This window comes from Zophobas morio, unplaced genomic scaffold (assembly GCF_036711695.1).
Source record: "Zophobas morio isolate AGI-343-1 ecotype UQ-CSIRO unplaced genomic scaffold, CSIRO_AGI_Zmor_V1 ptg000002l, whole genome shotgun sequence".
In the NCBI taxonomy this organism is placed as follows: Eukaryota; Metazoa; Arthropoda; class Insecta; order Coleoptera; family Tenebrionidae; genus Zophobas; species Zophobas morio.
Window position 1 is genome coordinate 11889103 of NW_026972107.1, and position 22302 is coordinate 11911404.

Here is a 22302-nt window from a genome sequence, read left to right on the forward strand (position 1 = left end):
TTCACTAAAAATTTTCACACATTCTTTAGATTCTTTCTCCGAGTCTTCCTCAAAAAGTATCTTGTGTAGGACCCTAATAGTATTGACAGAGGCGGATTTAATATTGTCTCGTGCTTCTGGAACTTCGTTCAGCAAAAATTGGAGAATGGATATTTTCAACATGACGGCACAACAGCTCATATCACCACAGTAATGCACATTTTTAAGAAGTGAATTACGTGCTAAATTCAGTAAAAAAAATATTTCTTTAAATTAAAACTGTCAAATTAGGACCTAGTTTTTAGCTGAGTTTGTTCTGTCATCAAATTCATAGATAGCTACATCACAATTTAAAAAGTCATCCGGTATAATGCAATTATAAGTATGTCTGTAACTCTACATACTGTTACGTTTCGCAGGCGAATAAATTTGTCCTGGATGAAACTTAACAATTTATTTCGTAATAACTCGAATATACACGAATAATTAGGTACTACAGGGATTATGTACACCTTCTCTGTTCCCGACGGTAAGCTCTATTTAAAAGCGGTCCTTCTCGAAACGCCTGCGTCACTGCTTCTGGATTTCTCCGGAATCCCCATTCGCGAGTTCCGTTTCCAAGCGTTTCTTTAGCGCTCCGTCACTCAGTCGTATTGAGGATGAATCATCACCAGAGAGTTCTCGATGGCCATAGGCGTCGTACGGGGCGGCAAAAGGGATTATTTCCTAACAATACAATTCTAAATCTTGATCAATTAATATTTTTATTTACATAGTCTTCATCAATTGTCAAAAGTAATCTATACTCGGTTAAAATGAACACAAGCTCTGCATATAAGTGAATAATGAAAACCTAATCAAATGCTGAAGTATTAGTTGGACGAATTTATTCTTGAACTCTTCATAGAAATAGAGCCCCGAAAATTCGCAGAATTTTTGTAAACCCCTTCAAAAATTTAAAGATTTAACAAAAAAAATCAAAAGTAGGAGTCGAAAGTAAGAATTTAAAATTATATAGGTATGCATAACGACCCAAATGTCCATTATTCGTGTTCACAAACTATATCTATATACTATATAATCGTAATTATGGGTAATAAGAAATTAGAATAAAATTTCTGCGTAAAAAATAAATGTTTAATTTACTTAATTAGAATTTTATTATTATAACTTGCATCATACTATTGGTGACATACCTTACAATGACCGGAATTGTAAATAAAATGAGCGATTTATGAAACGAAATGTGCATTTGTTTTAGCAACTGCCTTTGAAACGTTTTATTGATTTGTGCTGTGACATTAATATTTTAACAGATGCGCTTGGTACTGCGATATGAAAATAATTTCTTTTAGATAAAACCTGCGAAGTTTACGGGTTAATCCCTTACACAATTACGGACTAGGAATCAATAATTTCATCAGGAACATCATGTATCTACTTTATCATAGTCACACACTTAATGAATAAAAAATGAAATAATATAATTATTGACCAAACTCGATACAAGAATTTTTTACATACTTTGTAATTAAACCTTCCACAGATCAAGTTCATCTTATATTCACAAAGCTATGATGTGGAATAAAATTTATATTGAATATAATTGCACGATATGCTAAAGGGGGAGGAATTTGTACAGAAAAATTTCTAAAAGGGGATATATAAAAGTAACTGACTAAAACCTTCTCATTGCAACCGTGTTTTTTATTGTGAAATCATAAAACGAGATGGTGAATATAATAGAAAAAAGTTTCGGTTTAAACTTAAAAGTGCTAAACATTATGGGATTGTATTCGAATAGAAAGAGTTCGTTACTTTTGAGACTACGGGCTTACACTTTATATTTGGTATTGTTAGTGTCGAACACAATATTAATAATTGCGAAAACCCTTACGTCAAAAAGCTCGAACAACATGGAAACGAACGCAATGTTAATATACATATCCGATTGTGCTTCATTCTGTTTTAAACTCTTGCCATTCCTTCAAAATAGTGAAAAAATCAAAAAGTGTATCAATTTTTTCGGTCAGAAAAATTTTGTACCAAAAACCGACTACGAAAAGAAAATTATTGATGAGTGTATTCGGGTGTGTCACAGAATTTCAGCGTTTTATTTTTATAGTGTTTTGTTAACAGTAATTGGGTGGAATATCCCTGCGCTCTTTACTAAGGGACGAAAGCTTCCGTTACGTTTGTGGTTGCCATATGACCCATCATCTACCATTGCGAACTATTATTTTACACTGGTTTTCATTGCTGCAGGTATAAAAAAATTATGTACATGTACCAGAACCGACATTTTCATTTATAGCAACTTTATATGATGGTTGTTCTGGTACAATCATGGATCCATTGCTCGGTGGTTTGGTGTATCACGCAACAGCCCAGCTAAAGATTTTGAAATATAACTTAGAACATATTGACAAGCATCTAGAACATATCTTAAGCAAAACCAATGAAGATATCGTAGAATTCCCTTGTGTCCATAAACATCTGGAAAGTTGTGTTGATCACCACAAGCAAATTTTGTGGTAAATATAAAATGCTAAAAATTTAGTTTCTATATTTGCACGCATAGGTGAATTTTATCTAAAATTTTGCAGGTTTATAGACGAATATGAAGAATGTTTTTCTTGGAGCATATTCTGCCAGTTTACTGGAAGTATGCTTACTGTATGTTTTTGTTGCATTAGCCTAACCCTTGTTAGTTGAAATGTTATTTTCCCTTGAATCTTATCTACTTTAAATATTTTTTTAGGTTCCATTCAATAGCGTAGAAGCTTTGACATATGTTGTGGCAATATTTACTGTTAGTTTTCAAATATTCTTTTACTGCCATTACGGTACACTGCTGTATGAAGAGGTAAGGAACTGGTAAATTTATTTTGGTTATCCTGAATTCGTGTTTTTAGAATAATGGCCTAATCAACGCGATTTGTATGGGACCGTGGTATAAATACGACATTGAAATTCGAAAAAGTTTATTAATTATAATGGAACGCTCCAAACGGCCACTGCGTATTACCGCTGGAAAAGTGGTAGACGTTACAGTCGGAACATTTGTGTCGGTAAGTTTTTGTTGCTAGTAAATGTTTTTTAATTTAACGTTTATTTTTTTAGGTTTTGAAAACAAGTTATTCATTGATTGCTGTTTTCAATAATTATAATTAAAAGTGGCATTACCAGGATTTTCTAAACTTGATGATTATTTTCTTTAATTTTAACTTTTTATCAACTTTTGAATTTGGTGTTGAAACATGTATTTATTTTTTGTGTGTAATGTAGCCTAATCGTATTCCTTGTCGTCAATGAAAATTAGTATACATATTTAATATAATAAATGTCATATATTAATATATAAAAACATATCTCTTAAAACCTGCTGAACTTAATTGTGCTTTATTTGTAAATATTTACTGTCCATGGAGATGAAGAAATGATGAGTTATGGATGATATATCGTTTAGAAGGCTCTGAAGACCTCGAAAAAATGCAATCCCTGGGTTTAACCACAAATTTAAACCATTAACTTCTTAATTCTGATTGGTTTTAATGAACTGCATTGTCTAACAGACAGTTAAGTAATTATTATTAACTGCAATTCGAATAGGTTCGGGAGATACTCATGGCAGGTTTCATCATTTTTTAGTTTTACATTTCTTGATAAGTAGGTACTCGATATAGCGGAACACTATTTACATTAGATGGACCTGTTATCTGGGTGTCACTTCGGTTTTCAGATCCTGTAGTTATCCTCCTTTATTCAAGGAGTGTCTTAGTCTTTTAAAAACTTGTACTTATTACGTATTATTTAACAGTCATCAAAAATGAAAATTAAGATGTTTAACCTAATAAACGTCATGAAAAAATGAATAATGAGACTTTTGAAAACCCATCTATCTAATTAACTGTATTTCTTTTGTAAATATTTATTAACAAAAAAATTATTATCATATAGGTATAATATTATTAAAAGTTAAAACAAGATATAAATATAAAAAAACAATATGATGATTTAGTTTAAGTTTTCTTTAATGATATGTAGGTTCATAGTGTTACGAAATAAACCCATACGCCGCCCCGGTACGACGCCTATGGCCCGTCGAAAGCTTTCTGGTAGGTGCGACGATGATGCGTGAGTCATCATCGGTGACGAGCGGCGTTCCATAAAAACAAGTCTGGAGCGGATTACCGAAAGTTTCGATTGCGGGACCCAGAAAAATCTCGAGCGGTTTTCTCGATCCATCCAGTGAAGACCAAGTTGCGCCGGAATTATTTTGTACATAATCGCTGTGCAATCAAATCAAATCAATGTAAATTCGAGTTATTAGGAAATAAATTGTTGAGTTTTACCCACGCGGCTTTTATTCACCAATTAATCGTAACAATATTGTGATTCTCGTAATGACAAAAATTTACTTAATATAATAAAGTTTTTAAAAATTGGTCTAAATTTATTTAGCCAGAACTTCCCTCGTCACTGAATACAATAAAACAAATCTAGTTATTCAAGTTAAAGTATGCTCTAAGTGAATTTTTCATAAGAGAATTTTGTGAAGTCGTGGAATTTTTAGAGAGGATTCAAAAGAGGACAAAAGATGATAACAAAAAAAGAAAACAAAAAAGGTGAAAAAATGGCTCAAAAATGGTGATAAAAAAGTGTTAGGAAAGGCTATAAAAAAACGACAGAAATTTCCAAAATACAAGGCGACAAATAAAGGTGATAAACAAAAAGGACCAAGAAAAGCAACAAAATGTATGAGAAAAAAAGGGTCTCAAAAAAGCAACAAAAAAAGTCTAGAAATTTGACTAAAAAAACCAACAAAAAAATTCAACAACAATCTACAAAAATAAGCCATAACAAGTAACAAGGAGGGACACAAATGTCACAACAAAAGCTAGAAAAAAAACAACAACATAACAAAAGAGAACACAAAAAGTACAAAAAAGAAACAAAACCTCAAAGGAGAGTAAGAATTAAACCAAAAAAAAAGCGATTAAAGAAGTAAAAAAGATGCAACAAAAAAAGGAAAAAAAAGGCGACAAAAAATTATTAAAAAAATTAACACGCTTTTCTATTTTTCTACTTCTTAATACTTAATACTTGAACATTATTCACATCAAATGTCAATCGTCTAAAACATGTTCCATGTTTTGATCCCACGAATTTGAATGAAAAATTCAAATCTTTGAAATCGGACACCAATGTTTCAACAGGGTAACTCTTATTTATTCCACTAATAAAACAAAGAAGCGAGTCTCCAGGATGCCCACAGATTATCAAGAAAATTTCAACACCTGTGAGGACACATTTTCGATTCCTACTAGTATTTTCTTCTTCATTCTCCACGTTGTCATTTTCGTTGTTAACTTCGTCTGAGATTAAGCTGCTGCATATTCTATTCTTCAATTCTGGTTTTTTACCATTATAGTGAACCCTAATAATACTGAAAGCCGAGATCAAATCAGCAAAGTTCAAATATTGGCTAACTTCACACATTCTTTAGATTCTTTCTCCGAGTCTTTCTCAAGAATTATCTTGTGTAGGGCCCTGACAGTATTAACAGAGACGAATTTAAAATTGTCTCGACCTTCCAAAATTTCAGACAGCTTTATTGCGATCTAGTGGTGGTTGGGTGATGTAATTTTGTCTGCTATTTCAGAAAAATTTGCTTTTGATTGTATGTAAATTGCGTACTATTGAAATAAGAGAAATATAAAACCAAAATTAACAATTTAGACCAGGAAATTCTCTGACAATACATTTTCTCTGCAAAAAATAGTCGTAAGTTTTACGTTCTTCAATGCCAAAACTACTCCTTTATAAAAAGTACAGCATTTTTTTACCATTTTTGTGAATTTGGTCTTCATTGGTATAGAACTATACAAAGTAGTACTTAGATGGCGAACGATGCGTGTGCTGAATATAACGAACTAGTTCTTATCGAAAGAAAAAAGTAGCTAGGGGATTTGATGATCCATCGGATCGCAGATCGGAGCGGGCTTTCTAAAATTTGTACTTAGAGAATAAAATTTAAACCAGGGAAATATTGAGTGACACGCAGTGAAACGAAGTTATTAGACCATTAATATATTAAGATTTGGATTAGAAAAAATTAAATTAAATGCAGGTATGTGTAACAGACAAAATTATATGCTTAGTTTGCTGTTACCCTGTCTTGATCTACACTCCTAATGATTTACCCTACATTACCCGGAATTATAAAAAAATAACGATTTGTGGCATGAAGCAGTGCCTCTGTCTTATCATTTGATTCCAAAACAATTTTTATTGATTTGTCACTGATTTTAATATTTTAACAGATGCACTTTTTATTGTTCGAGACGAAATTAATTTCTTTCTCTTGTAATGCGTTAGAGCTTTGAAGTTTATGAGTTAATTCGTTACATAATTAATGAAGCAGGATCGATACTTTCATCCAGAGCGTTATGCAATTCCTTTATCAAAAGCACACACTTTAATGAATAAAAAATGAAAAAATATTGTTATTAATGGAAACCAATACAAGAATTTTTTAACCACTTTGTTATTAAACCTTTAACAAATCAAGTTCATCATATATTCACAAAGCTATGATGTAGAATTTATATTGAATATAATTGCAGGATAAGCTAAAAGGGGTGGAATCTCTTTAGAAAAATTTCTAATAGCGGATATATAACAGCAACTAAGTAACGACTTTTCATTTTAACCGTGTTTCTTGTTCCGAAACAAACTAAATAATATGGTGAATATAATAGAAAAAAGTTTCGGATTAAACCTGAAACTGCTAAATATTATGGGATTGTATTCACATGGGAAGAGTTCGATAACTTTAAGAATACGAGCTTACACGTTATATTTTGTTTTCTTAGTGTTGGCTAGCGTATTAATAATTGTGAAAACTTTAATGGCAAGAAGCTCGAACAACGTAGAAACTAATGCGATGTTAATATACGTGTCAGATTCCACTTCGTTCTGTTTTAAGCTCCTGCCGTTTCTTCAAAATAGTGACAGAATGAAAAGATGTATCAATTTTTTCGGACAGAAAAAATTTGCACCAAAAACCGACTACGAAAGAAGAATTTTAGATGAATGTGTCTGGGTATGTCGCAGGAACTCCATTGTGTTTTTTTATGGTTTGTTGTTGACAATTATTGGCTGGACTGTCCCCATGCTGTTTGTCAAAGGACGAAAGCTTCCGTTAATGCTGTGGTTACCATATGATCCCTCATCTACCGCTGTGAACTACTATTTTACTTTTGTTTACATTGTTGCAGGTATTGAAAAATATTTTATGTCTGTAAAACCAATATTTCCAGTTATAGCAACCGTATATGACAGTTATTCTGGCACAATCGTGGATCCATTGATTGGTGGTTTGGCATATCATGCAACAGCTCAACTGAAAATTCTGAAATATAACTTAGAGCATCTTGACAAGAATCTGGAAGACAATTTAATCAAAAGTAGTGAACATATAATAGAATTCCAGTGTGTTCGCGAACACCTGGAAAGTTGTATTGATCACCACAAGCAAATTTTATGGTAAATATAAAAGTCTTGTTTGTATGTATAGATTACACTTTTGCTTTCTTGAATAATTTGCAGGTTTATAAATGAATATGAAGAATGTTTTTCTTGGAGCATATTCTGCCAGTTTGCTGGAAGTATGTTTGCTGTATGTTTTTGTTATATTAGCCTGACCCTCGTTAGTTAAGATAATATTTTTATTTGTCTTTTGTACTGTTATTCTTTTCTAGGTTCCATTAAACAGTGTAGAAGCTTTGACATATGTTGGAGTAATATGTAACATTAGTTTTCAAATATTATTTTACTGTTATTATGGTACTTTATTGGATGAAGAGGTAAGAAAATCAGCCAACTGGTAAATAAATGTATTCTAAACATGATGGTTTTGATGGATTTGTGTTTTTAGAATAATGATTTAAGCAAAGCGATTTATATGGGACCGTGGTATAAATATGACGTTGAAATTCGAAAAAATTTACTAATTATAATGGAACGTTCCAAACGGCCATTGCTTATTACCGCTGGAAAAGTAATAGATGTAACAGTGAGAACATTTGTATCCGTGAGTCTTGTACAAGATAGTAAACACAAATTTTTTAACTTATACTTATTTTTTTAGGTTTTAAAAACAAGTTATTCGTTGATTGCTGTTTTCAATAAATAACTAAAAATGACACGAAAACAATGATTTTAATCTGAATAATTATTTTTCTCAAGGCAAAAAAATTGAATTTCTTTCACCATTTAGATGTCTGGTTTGTTTTTAAAACATGTATGTACAATTAATTTTTGTGTGTAATGTATCCGCATCGTATTTAACCAAATAAATGTGAAAAAATTATAGATCTTTTAATTCTCACTCAGCTAATTGTGTTGCTTGTGAACATTTGTTATGTAATAAGTTCCTTGGGACGTGGACAAATAAAGTCCAACTCACAATTTAACAATGTATTGTAAATAATAGCCATGGGTAAGAGTCCAATTTCTTGAAAATAGCTAACAATTTTTTCCTATTATAAACTGGACCTCTCGCTGCCAATTTGTTCATTGTTATTTATAAGTTATCACCAACAAAAATTAAGGTATTGAACCTATTAAATGTCTTAGTCTTGCATTAGTCTAGAAATGGGTCCGACCATCTTCAACCAAAGCTACAACGCGGATGATACGATTAGGAATATTCATTATATGCCAAAATAACGTTTTCAATTCAAAAATTTCACAAACATGTGATTTAGTATTCTATATAAGGGTACTATGAAAAGGTACTTTCTTTTTTTTTAATAGAATCATCAGTCACAAATGATAAGAAACTATTTAAAAAAAAGGCATGTTTTTTAGCATATTTTAAACTTAAAACAAGATACAAATATGTATAAAAAAACATGTTCATTTACTTTAAGTTTCCTTTAATGATATGTAGGTTAATACAGCAAAATGTATTTTACTAGAATAATAAACGTTTACATGTTTTAAAAAGTTGGTCGAACCTTATTTCGATAGAACTTCCCTAGTCCCTGAAACACAAGAAAACAAATCCAGCTTTTTCGAAAAATTATAAAATTTGATTATGCGAAATTTATTTTTTTATGCGAACTCTTATAAGTTAAAATTAGTTATATATGTAACGACAAAGTAAATATAAAGAAGCATGCGTACTTTCCAAATGAGTTTTATCTCAACAAAATTTTCTGATAACGTCATCAAAATTTTTACAAAGACACGTATGTCACTTTGGATACGTACAGTGTAAAACTAATGATAACAGTATTGCGTTTCCAAATTTTCGGGAAAAATGAGTGAGCCGTATCCGATTTAATCAATAAAATAGTAGTAGAAGTATATAGGTACTCATCATATTTTACACATTTTGGATAGGATTTTTTCGGCAAAATTTTGAGATAACGTCATCAATTTTTTAGGGCGGGATAAGACAATAAATTTTGCTTAAGAATTTATTGTCTTCCCAGTTTAAAGTGGTTTTTATGATAGGTCCATTGTTTCGAAGTTGATGATGGGGACAATGGAGTAAGTTCCTAGCCATAAATAAGAAAGGGGTTGGTTTCTTGCAGGGCCGTACTTTGTTATTCAACTCATATTGTCCGTCGTGGGGTAATAATGAGGTGATAATTTTTATTATTTTGTCATAAAAACCACTTTAAACTGGGAGTACAATACCATGATTACGATAACTTTAAAATATTTACAAGATTTCAGAGCAATCGGTTGCGTAGTTTCAAGTTTATATTGCAAAATATTGACATTCAGTTTTGAACTTTTTCCAAAAAATCTGAACGTCTAGGGTCCAAATTCGACACGTATTCACACACCACAAGGGCAGGAGTTTCTTATTTTATGAAATTAAAAAAAAACTGTTTATTATAAATTTTGGAGATGACGTTATCCCATTGGTGGTAGGGATGATTAGCCAATTTTGGTTAGCGTTTAAGCATCTACATGATATTCCTAATATGTACACAAAATTACCTGTCTAATAAAAATGGATACTGACACCAGACACACAGACAGACGGAAATGGGAGAACACTTTTTTCGTGCTCCAGAGGTCATGACACGTCGAGAAAATATGAAAGTTGCAATTCGGTCTATGGACTCGATTACTATACTTCCTTAGCTCACGTTCGGAAAATAAAAATTAGTCTAGATTTATTTTCAGTTGTTAAATTTAAATTATGTTCTAAGTGAGTTTTTCGTGAGACAATTTTGTGATGTCACGAAATTTTTAACAAAGACAAAAAATGGAAACAAAAAAAATAATGGTGGCAGAAAACGACAAAAAACTTTGCAAAAAATGCAACAAGACGACAAATAAAGGGGATAAAAAGGGTGATAAAGAAAGAGGACCAGGAAAAACCACAAAAAGATGAGAAAAAACAGCCAAAAAAAAACGCCGCAGAAAAAGCGACACAAATTTCACAATACCTGAAAACAACAGCGACAAAAAACTGGTGTAACTGAACATTATTTTTTCACTAGCAGCGTAGAAATGCACCATTATCAAGCTTGTCTGTGAGTAGTGAATTCGTTTTTCTCTACCAAATTCAATAATGCTAATTAAATTTGATCAAGTTTAATAATGGAAGTGACGTTATTATTGACCAAGGGCTATAATGAAGATTGAGGTTATGTAATGCTTAACAAACGAAAATTTTCCATTATTACCAGATTGAACTTCCATAACAACATCTCGGGAGGGTAGGGGAGAGGACTACATAGTTCTCGAGAGAAAAAATCAAACTAGGAGATTTGATGATCGATCGGATGGGAATTCTAAAATTTGTACTTAGAGAATAAAATCTGAAAACGCTTCAATAAAATTTAAACAAGAGAAATATTTAGTTGTACAGAACAAAACACGCAGTGAAAAGAAGTTTTGTGTAACCATTAGACCATTCCTATGCTAAGATTTGGATTAGAAAAAATTAAATTAAATGTACGTATGTGTAACAGACAAAATTATATGCTGTTATCCTGTCTTGTCCTACATTGATACTGATTTACCCTACATTATCCGGAATTATAAAAAAATTGTGGCGTGAAAGAGTGCCTTTGTCTTATCATTTGCGTTCAAATCAATTTTTATTGATTTGTCGCAGATATTAATATTTTAACAGATGCACTTTTTACTGTTCGATACGAAATTAATTTTTTTCTTTTGTAATGCGTTAGAGCTTTGAAGTTTATGAGTTAATTTGTTACATAATTAATAAAGCAGGATCAATAGTTTCATCCAAAGTGTTATGCAATTCCTTTATCAAAAGCAAACACTTTAATCTAATACTATTAAACGAGCAAAGTTTGTATATATATATATTTATATATATATATATATATATATACAGGGTTAGTCACGAGAGAATTACTTCTGAAAATTATTTTTACGCAACCCAAAATACTAATACCCTGTACTACTTGATATTATCTAAATTTAAAATGAAATGCCTAATCCATAATTGCTTTGATTTTGGCAGTCACTTTGACGTTAATTAATTTTTAACATTTTTTTTCATCGTTGACTCGCCTCTAGAGCCCCATTGGATCGACGACATACAGTCAGATCAATCTGGGCTATACTGAAGCCGTAAGTGCTCTACCAATGTTGTTCGCCGCTAATGTGCATGTGTTAATTCGCCATCTCTACGTCACCTAAAGCCTCTTCGAAGTGCAAATCTGCAACCTCTGGACTTCTTCGGCTATCCATTTACAAAAAGCCGTAGCATCCCCCCAAAATGCCCAACATTTTCAACAGATTAGTAGTTAAATTATTTACTTACCTGTTTGAGTTTGTGTTGTAACCTTTGAATAAAATGCCGTAAAAGGAATTTTTAGAAATAATTTTCTCGTGATTAATCGGTTGCAAAAGATAAAGAGGTACACTGACAAATTTATTAGCGGCGCCGGAGGAGATTTCCGACTGGCTGCGGTACCACCATGGACACTCGCGTAACTTCCTTTTCCACAATTGTCAAAATGAGATTCCCAAACTCAAAGCAATCATGGATTAAGCATTTCATTTTAAATTCAGTTAGTATCAAATGGTACATGGTATTCGTATTTTGGGTTGCGTAAAAATAATTTTCAGAAGTAATTCTCTCGTGACTAACCCTGTATATGTAATGGGTTTCTCGAAAACGGCTCTAACGATTTCGATGAAATTTACAGGTTAGGGGTTTTTTGGGTCAAGAAATCGATTGATCATAGTTTTAACTTCTGAAAATTACAGCTTCATGCATTTTCAGCAATTTTCAGGCAGTGAATTATATTTGTTGCTAGGCAACATCAGATGACACTACACGAACACGAGATTGTTTTATATGAGAAGTTTGGGTGACAGTCTGACAGTACGTTTGACGTACCTTTTTATCTTCAATTGTACGTACCGAAACATACTCCACTGTATAGAGGACGTTGAAATTCACCTCCTGAGGTGAGAAAATTTACCAAAAACTAAACAGTGAGCGGATAAAAGGCACACGAAAGTGTGTTGAATTGAGATTATTTTGTCAAGCATTCATTTCAGAGGTTCCACGGTCAGTGTCAACATCAGGGGCGGCTCATGTCTTGAAAAGTTGATGAGGCAAAGCACAATACGCTCCAAAATATAAATAAATCAAGATTACTTAAATATTTTCTACTTAGTCAAATAAACAAATTTGTAAACTCATTTAACTGTCCACCAAGAAGCAACGTGAAGGTGTAAGGAACTCTTGTAAGGAAAGGATGGGAATGACAGGACAAAAGGAAAGGGAAACGTGGTCAGAAAAAACTAATATAACTTAAAAAAAAAAAACAAAATTAAAATAAACTTTGAAGAAAACATATCGAAAAAAATCAAATACAACATAAAATAAACCTAATTTGATTTATAACAAAAAACAAAACGAAAAACATATAAAACATAAATACTCTGGATTTATTTTAAACTTTTTTATAGATCAATTAACGATTTACTCAAATCAGGAACCGGCCGTTTTAATTCCTTAACTACATACAATTTATCATCATACGTGAAAATAGAAAAAACAGAACTGCTATTGTCATTTAACGTTAGTAGAGAAAAATTCCGATTTACTCGTAATCTTAAATAAAGATTACCGAAATCAAATTATGACAAGCACAAAGCACTAACGCGACACACGCAAACGTAGGCACTTTTAAGACAAAATTCTGTTACCGAAATTTTGAATCAGTTTATACACACACAGATTTGTGGCAAAATAATCAACGGCCTAATTTTGAATACTTATCTCTTTTGCAAGCACGGAAATGAGGCTAGCCTCAATTTTGTCTTTTTTCAACTTATACCGCTTATGAGTGTATTGCAGGTTGCTTGCCTATTAACGATATGATTTCTATATCTGATGTAGAGGCAAGCTTCGAGTTTGCCTCATTCGCGTCACAAAATACATGTTGTGTCGAGTGTTTCAGCGCGCTGTTTAATTAAGGGAGCAACGAGTACCTACTGAGATAAAAATAAGAATATAATTTTCCATATTTATTTTTTAAATTTTAGAAAAAAGACACAAATTATTGGCCGAAATGTGTCGTTAAAAAATAGTAAAAATCCTAATAAGGCGTAAAATTCATTGGTGAGGCACTGCCTCACCTGCCTCATAGGACAAGCCGCCCCTGGTCAACATGTGATCGTTTTCGGGGATGGGACCGTGTTATTTGAGTTTTTGGGCTCAACGTTTCGCACACTTTCGTAAATGGCATCTTCGGGAGCAGGGTTGAGATTGAGAAATTAGGAATAACACAAAAGAGCACGGTAACTCAGTATGTTAACCACACCAGAGGCGAAACTCTTCTGGCAGTAAGAATGTGGTTATGACCTTTTTCTAGAGTCGAGAGAGAGAACTAGGAAAAAAAAAAACGACAGAGAGAAAACTTGGGTAACAAATGAGATGTCAAACAATAATTCCAGTTTTCTGTTCTTTAATCTCTACATGTCACTTATCACTGTTTAAAACAAAGACTGCTTATGGAATTTCTTAATTTCTTTTTTAATGTGTATTTTTAAGTAGCGCGTGTACTTCAAAATGCATAATATACGCATATTTATCTGTCCTAATCTGATCTAATACTACCAAACGAGCCGAGTGAAACTCGGTCAACCAGATATTGAATAAAAAATGAAAAAACAAGGATTTTTTAACCGCTTTGTTATTAAACCCTTAACGGACCAAGTTCATCACATATTCACAAAGCTATAATGTAGAATTTATATTGCATATAATTACAGGCTAAATATAATTATAAGCTAAAAGGGGTGGAATTTCTTCAGAAAAATTTTTAATAGCGGATATATAACGGCAACTAAAATAACGACTTCTCATTTTAACCGTGTTTTTTGCTCTGAAATAATAAACTAAATAATATGGTGAATATAATACAAAAAAGCTTCGGTTTAAACTTGAAAGTGCTAAATATTATAGGATTATATTCATACGGACAAAGTTCGATATTTCTAAAAGTGCGAGCTTACACGTTATATTCTCTCTTGTTGGTGTTGGCTACCGTATTAATAATCGTGAAAAGTGTAATGGAAAGAACCTCGAACATAGAAAAGAATGCGATGTTAATATTTATGTCCGATTCTGTTGCATTCTGTTTTAAGCTCCTGCCGTTTCTTCAAAATAGTGACAGAATAAAAAGATGTATTAATTTTTTCGGCCAGAAAAAAAAAGCACCAAAAACTGACTACGAAAGAAAAGTTTTAGATTAATGTGTTTGGGTAGGTCGCAGGAACTCCATTGTGTTTTTTTATGGTGTTTTGTTGTCATGGATTTGCTGGAATGTTCCTCTGTTGTTTGTCAAAGGACGAAAGCTTCCGTTAATTTTGTGGTTACCATATGATCCCTCATCTACTGCTGTGAACTACTACTTAACTATTGTTTACATAGCTGCAGGTATAGAAAAATATTTTATGTCTTTAAAACATTTCCATTTATAGTAAACTTGTACGTTGGTTATTCTGGCACAATCATGGATCCGTTGATTGGAGGCTTGGCGTATCATGCTACCGCTCAGCTGAAAATTCTGAAACATAACTTAGAGCATCTTGACAAGAATCTCGAAGATAATTTAATAAAAGGTAGTGAAGATATAATAGGATTTCACTGTGTCCGCAAACACCTGGAAGGTTGTATTGATCACCACAAGAAAATTGTATGGTAATTATAAAATGATACTAAGTATTTTATAATTTTCTCGTTTGTATGTATACAATTTTATTATAATGATAAATTTGCAGGTTTATAAATGAATATGAAGAATGTTTTTCTTGGAGCATATTCTGTCAGTTTGCTGGAAGTATGTTTGCTGTATGTTTTTGTTATATTAGCTTAACCCTCGTTAGTTAAACTATTATTTTTATTAGTATTTTGTATTTTAAATCTTTTTTTAGGTTCCCTTAAAGAGTGTAGAAGCGTTGACATATGTTACAGTAATATGTAGCATTAGTTTTCAAATATTATTTTACTGCTATTATGGTACATTACTAGATGAAGAGGTAGGGAAATCAGCCAAGTGGTAAATATATTCTAAACATAATGGATATGATGTATTTTTGTCTTTAGAATAATGATTTAAGCAAGGCGATTTATATGGGAGCGTGGTATAAATATGACGTTGAAATTCGAAAAAATTTACTAATTATAATGGAACGTTCCAAACGGCCATTGCTTATTACCGCTGGAAAAGTAATCGATGTGACAATCCGAACATTTGTTTCCGTGAGTTTTGTACAAGATAATAAACACACATTTTTCAACTTAATACTTCTTTTTTTAGGTTTTAAAAACAAGTTATTCGATGATTGCTGTTTTCAATAAATATAACTAAAAATAACAGGTTTAATAAAAATTTTTCTTAAGGCACTAAAATTTTGTTTGAGCTTTAGAATGTTTGCATTGTTTTAAAAAAATATATACCTTATTCATTTTTGTGTGTAACCGCTATTTGTATGGTTGGCATATAAGTGAATCATGAAATTATAGATAAATAAAGATGTTTTAAAACGCTTTCAACTAATTTTGTTTTAGTTTCAAATATTTAACAGTTTGAACATAAGTGACATTTTGTTCGAAGTTGAGAAACTAGGTGTAGGGCAAGATACATGGATAAAACACCAAAACTTTCAAGCTATATGGACTCTTGTTATCAATTCGTATCATACAATCTGATAATATGATTTTCCATAATTTGAGGTAGTAAACAAAAACTTACATGTGTGTCTGTGCAGGATTCATTTCGTGCCTCATCGTTTGGATCTATTCCTTTTTTCAACACCCATAAATGATAAATTTTGTTCAATGCTGTCTAAACCAAACGTCCACATGTCTCATTTTAACGGGCTGATCGATGCTCTTTTTGTAATTTTTGTGATTATAAATTAAGACCCATCTAGGAATCTTCCACTTCTCTTACTCGGTTACTGAGACCATGAGCATAAAATTGACCATCATCGTTTTTCTGCATTAAGTATGGCGAAATTGACATAACTGGTTCTGATATTCACTTGTTTTTGGAACTATTAAATTATCCATTTGTTTCTCATTAAATATGAAAACTATTGATTTCTTTCGAAGGTCATACATACTATATATTTTGTCGACTTAGAAAGATTCTGGACAAACGTCCCGAAATAATTCAGTAATCTTAAGAAATTGTGCACTTCCTTTAAATGATACGTTAAGAAAGCTTCAGTGTATTGCTTAAAAAGCGATACATTATTTTCCTCAAGATATTTATTATGTTTGTTAATATTTATTAATAATTATTTATGCAACTAGTGAGTAAAGTGTATCTTTTTTTACGAGAAGGAAAATCCGCCGTGTAAAAAAAAAAGCCACTTTACTCACGAGTCACATACAAATTTTTTTTCGCGTTCGTAACAAAACTCAGCACCCACCAACTTCAAAAACTTTTTATTTTGGAACATAGATATTAAATGTAGCCGTATTTGCCGTCTTGACAATTTTTTCGGGGGTGCACGGGAAATCTTCATCGCTGTCCGATTCCATTGTCCGAGCACACAAACTACCACAACACATCGAGAGAATTAATACAAACCACTTGTGTTGATGAATTATCATAGCAACGGCAGGCTTCTATGTTTTACTTCCGTTAAAAAATGACACACTACGACACTTTTTTTCACTCAAATGCGTGAAAAAATGAACCGCTATGATATTTTTTTTTCACGCTTCTTGTGCGATGAAATAAACGTATCCTTTATAAACAAAAATTAATAAAAAATGTTACGCTTTTTTTAACGAACGCTAAAAAAAAAAATTTTCTTAAGTTTTGAATTATTAAAAGTTTAATTAAAACCATGTCTAAAAAAATAATGTGTTTAATACAAGTTTTTAGAATTCTTTTATCATATTTTGTCACACACTGTTTCTGATATACCCTATTTACAAGGCATGACACTAATATTTTTACACAACAGCTTCTCGCTGTTCAAAACTGAATTAATGTCCTTTTTCGTAATTCTTTACAGCTTTGAAGTTTATGAGGTAATTCGTTACATAATTAATTAACCAGGATCGATAGTTTCATCCAAATTTTCATGAATTCTTTGATCAACGGCATTCGCTTTAATGAATAAAAAATGAAATAATGTAGTTATTGACGAAAACCAATACAAGAATTTTTTTCGTCACTTTGAAATTAGACGTTTAAAGTAAGGTTCATAGCGTATTCACAAAGCCATGGTGTAACATCTATAATGAATTTAATTGGCCGATAAGCTAAACAGGGTGGAATTTCCTTGGAAAAATTATAAAACAGGATATATAAGAGGAAGTCAATACCGACTTCTCATTTTAACGGTGTTTTTCCTTCTGTAATAAAATGGTCAATATAATACAAGAAAGTTTCAGCTTAAACCTGAAAGTCCTAAATATTATGGGACTATACTCATATGGCAAGAGTTCCGTCTTTTTAAAAATACGAGCTTACACGTTATATTTTGTTTTGTTAGTGCTAGCCATTACATTAATAGTTGTTAAAATTTTAATCGAAGAAAGCTCGAACAGCTTGGAAAGGAATGTAATGTTGACATATTTAACCGATTGCATTTCTTTTTTCTTTAAACTCCTGCCATTTCTTCGAAATAGTGAAAAAATCAAACGGTGCATCAATTTTTTCGGACAGAAAAATTTTGCACCAAAAAGCAACCACGAAAAAAAAATTATAGATGAGTGTATTTGGGTGTGTCGTAGAAATTCCACGGTTTATTTTTATGGTGTCCTTTTGGCAATTATTGGATGGAATTTCCCTGTACTTTTTGTTAAAGGACAAAACCTTCCGTTACGAATGTGGTTACCATATGACCCCTCCTCCAGCTCTGTGAACTACTACTTTACTTTTTTTTACATTGCTGCAGGTATAGAAAAATAGTGTGTATATATTGGAACCGACATTTAGATTTATAGTAACCGTATATGATGGTTATTCTGGTACAATCATGGATCCGTTGATTGGTGGTTTGGCGTATCATGCCACAGCGCAGTTAAAAATTTTGAAATACAACTTAGAACATTTTGATAAACATCCAGAATATAACTTAAGCAAAAGTAATAAACACATTATAGAATTCGATTGTGTCTGCAAACACCTGGAAAGCTGTATTAATCACCACAAGAAAATTTTATGGTAAAAAAAAGAAAATCCGACTGTTAAAAACAATTTTTTTAAATGAATTTTCAGGTTTATAGACGAATATGAAGATTGTTTTTCTTGGAGCATATTCTATCAGTTTGCTGGAAGTACGTTTGCTGTATGTTTTTGTTTCATTAGTCTAACGCTTGTTAGTTGAAATGTTATATACATGCAAATCTTATGTAATTTAAATTTCTTATGTTATTAGGTTCCACTCAACAGTGTAGAAGCTTTGACTTACATTGTGTTGGTATTTAACCTTAGTTTTCAAATATTATTTTACTGCAATTATGGTACTCTACTCTATGAGGAGGTAAGAAAGACATTGGCAAACTCGTAACAATGTCGAATTTTGTATTTTTAGAATAATGATTTAATCAATGCGATGTATATGGGTCCGTGGTATAAATATGATGTTGAAATTCGAAAAAATCTACTAATTATAATGGAGCGTTCTAAACGGCCACTACGTATTACCGCTGGAAAAGTGGTAGACGTCACAGTCAAAACATTTTTATCAGTGAGTTTTTGTCTTGGTGATATGTACATTTTTAACTTAATGTATATTGTTTTTAGATTTTGAAAACAAGTTATTCTTTGATTGCTGTTTTCAATAGTTTTGAATAAAACTATTTTTTTTATATAAGTTCCTATATAATTTTGCATACTTGTTACCACCGAATAAAAATTTGCTTCTGACATTTCTCGTTGACCATTTGTTTAGATTCACCGTTCACACTTTTTGAGTTCTAAGTCTCTAATTTTATAAAAAATGAAAAATTCTTTGATGTTGCTGTTCTTCTCTTCTCTTTACGAGACTGGTAGCTTTAAAAGGAAATTAAGAAAAAAATGTCGGGCAGATTATGGATGATAACCTCCATACATCTTTATTTCAGAAAATTGTTGTTTTTCTACACAATGCAGGTGTTTGAAGAACTTAGACCACCTTTTATGAAAAGAAAATGATTTATTGTACCAGGTTCAATCAAACAATGATATTTTTGATATAATAATTTTTAATTTTTCATGTATCAGGGTATGTAAACTCGCAAAATATGAGGATATGGAGTCCAGAAACATTAAACCCACAAAAAACTACAGTTTGATGTGCCTTTTCTTGGAGACGACTATTTGAGCAGTTAAAACTGCGAAATATCAGATCACATGCTGCAGAAATTTATTGACTAGCTTGGTCCTGAAGAATTGCAACATGGATTTTCAACATGACAGCGCAACAGCTCATACAGTTCAAGCAAATTTGAACATTCTAAAGGAATTTTATGACGACCGTTCTGTCAGCTCCCACAGAGATCATATCACTTCGATTATCTGGATTGACACCTTTAGTTTATTTCTTGTTCCCGATTTTGGAAAACACCATTTTTGGATACAACTGAAGATCTAAAATTCAGAATTTCTTACTAGAATTTTTAAGAATATGAAACGCTGAATCAATTTATTTATCGAAGTTGGGGACCAACATTTCCAGCAACATTTATTTAATTCAATTAAATGTCTTACTTATAATAAATAAATCATTGTAAATGCAACGAGAGTTTAACTCTTGTTGACGTAACATAACCTAGCTTTTTAAGTTCAGCCGCAGACAACCCATATTCAGGTTAAGTGCTAATACTGCGAATTCATCACCTTAGATCATATAATAAATAGATACCACCATGCCGTGTTCTTTCCCTAGGACAGCCTGTGACGACATCCTCCTGTCACACATCTCTCTCGTGCATGGAGGGATTACAATGAAGCTATCCTTGCCTGATCACTATTTGAATTTTGCGCGCCTAAATTTTAGGAAGTATGTCTGAACTAACTTCGGAAGAAAGATGTTGACAGCTTGATTTTATAAATAATTCACAGTAGATAACGAAAGCAATAGTAAATTATTGGGCAGCAATTGTGATCCTTTATGACTACATCACTTAAAATAGGATCTTTGTTCTAAATTCTAAAATTGTTTTTTGTACAACAACTCGAAAGAGAGGTTAGAAGAAACATCTGTCAAAAGCGATTTGTTGCGCTGGTGCGGTACAAGGATGGAAGTGAAATAGACATATACAGATGAAATGAATATAACAAAGATGAAGATGTGGTGATCACACAAGGATAGCATTATACTACTCCCCTGGACGTAGAAAACGACAACAGATAGCTTCATGTCTAGTCACACCTTTCAGTTTGAGTATTGGTATCTATTTATTATATGATCTAAGTTCATCACAATAATGCACATTTTTAGGAACAAAGTGAATTACGTGCTAAATTCACTATTTTTTTAATTTTTTTAAATTAAAAACAGTGCAAGTTACGACTGGCTGAGTTTGTTCTGTCAACAAATTCTTAGATAACTAGATCGCAAATCAAAAAAATCAGTCGATATATTGTAATTAAGCATGTCTACTTACTTTACAGACAATAGATTATTTTAAACTCTGATCAATTAATATTTTTATTAGTTCCCGATCGTAAGCGAATGTAATCTCCGAAACTGCTGGACCGATTGTTGTCAAATTTGGTGTGTATATTAGAAATATCATGTAGATCGTTAAAGGCTAACTAAAATTTAGCTAATCATCCCCACTAACAATTTGATGACGTCATTTCAATGAATAGTATTCTAAAATGATTTGAATGTTAGACAAAAATATACTCCTATATTTGTAGTGTACGAATCCACTTTGTTTTTCGCTAAACGTTCAAATTTTTGCAAGGTATAATAACGTCTTATTCCCGGCGCAGTGGGTATATCAGAGATAATGGCGACCTACGATACTGCGATTGTGGTTCGATGCCGAACTTGGACCTTTCCTTTTTTTTTTCTTGCATTGGTATAACGCTGTGACTATTTTCTTTTATGGTGGGACTAGAATTATCCATGCTGATGACGTCATCACAAGTTTTTTATTGGTCAATTTAAGAACGGATCACGAACGTCTTTATATAATCATGATAAAATAAGAATTATAATATTCAGAACATTTTGTTCGATTGTGGTTTAATTAATAAGTAATTTTAGTCCTGTTTTGAGAAGACAAACTCATTCAAATGAAACTAACTTCTACGTGACATTATTTCGGTGTATAAACGTAAATAAACACTTCAGCTTCAGATTGCTATTACCTAGTGCTGAAACACAAGGGGTATTATTTATGCCTCAGGTTTAGTTTACAGCGGTTATCACAAAACGAAAATCGTAAAATCAAATTTTATGAGTTTTTTAAAGAACTGGATTTGTCGGATTATACTTATAGCCTTCGACCATTTTTTTATTGATTAAATTGAGAACCCCATTTTTTGGATTTGCTTATACAGGATCACTCAAAAAATTAATAAATCAGTCAACTTATTTTATTGAATAAATAAAAAATTGCAAAACCGAATACTCCTATATAATACTGAATACTCTGAAATCCTGCAGACGTTTTAAAGTTATTGCAAGCCTGGTAAATTGTTACTAAAAATATATCATTACCTCCAAGAATTTGATGACGTCATCTCAAAAGTTTTCCGAATAAATTCTACTCAAAGTATGCGAAATATGATGAATTTTTAGTTGTGATTTACCACTGCATTCATATTTTTT

The 22302-nt window shown here is 31.9% G+C and overlaps 2 protein-coding genes across 2 annotated transcripts; both read left to right on the forward strand.

Moving 5' to 3' along the window:
• The first annotated feature begins 2325 nt into the window (after nucleotides 1–2325).
• Nucleotides 2326–3153, forward strand: LOC135125197 (odorant receptor 43a-like). Its single transcript, XM_064050638.1, has 5 exons — nucleotides 2326–2513; nucleotides 2586–2655; nucleotides 2741–2845; nucleotides 2895–3050; nucleotides 3103–3153. The coding sequence occupies exons 1-5, from the start codon at nucleotides 2326–2328 to the stop codon at nucleotides 3151–3153; spliced, it is 570 nt and encodes a 189-aa protein (XP_063906708.1).
• Nucleotides 3154–6727: 3574 nt separating this feature from the next.
• Nucleotides 6728–8715, forward strand: LOC135125277 (uncharacterized). Its single transcript, XM_064050763.1, has 3 exons — nucleotides 6728–7262; nucleotides 7305–7530; nucleotides 8634–8715. The coding sequence occupies exons 1-3, from the start codon at nucleotides 6728–6730 to the stop codon at nucleotides 8713–8715; spliced, it is 843 nt and encodes a 280-aa protein (XP_063906833.1).
• Nucleotides 8716–22302: the final 13587 nt, after the last annotated feature.

Coding starts and splice junctions, on each gene's coding strand:
- LOC135125197 (XM_064050638.1), top strand. CDS start 2,326: ATGGATCCATTGCTCGGTGGTTTGGTGTATCACGCAACAGCCCAGCTA. Junction 2,846..2,894: donor GTACACTGCTGTATGAAGAG/GTAAGGAACTGG, acceptor TCGTGTTTTTAG/AATAATGGCCTAATCAACGC. Junction 3,051..3,102: donor CAGTCGGAACATTTGTGTCG/GTAAGTTTTTGT, acceptor TTATTTTTTTAG/GTTTTGAAAACAAGTTATTC.
- LOC135125277 (XM_064050763.1), top strand. CDS start 6,728: ATGGTGAATATAATAGAAAAAAGTTTCGGATTAAACCTGAAACTGCTA. Junction 7,263..7,304: donor TTTTGTTTACATTGTTGCAG/GTATTGAAAAAT, acceptor CAATATTTCCAG/TTATAGCAACCGTATATGAC. Junction 7,531..8,633: donor CACCACAAGCAAATTTTATG/GTAAATATAAAA, acceptor GTCTTGCATTAG/TCTAGAAATGGGTCCGACCA.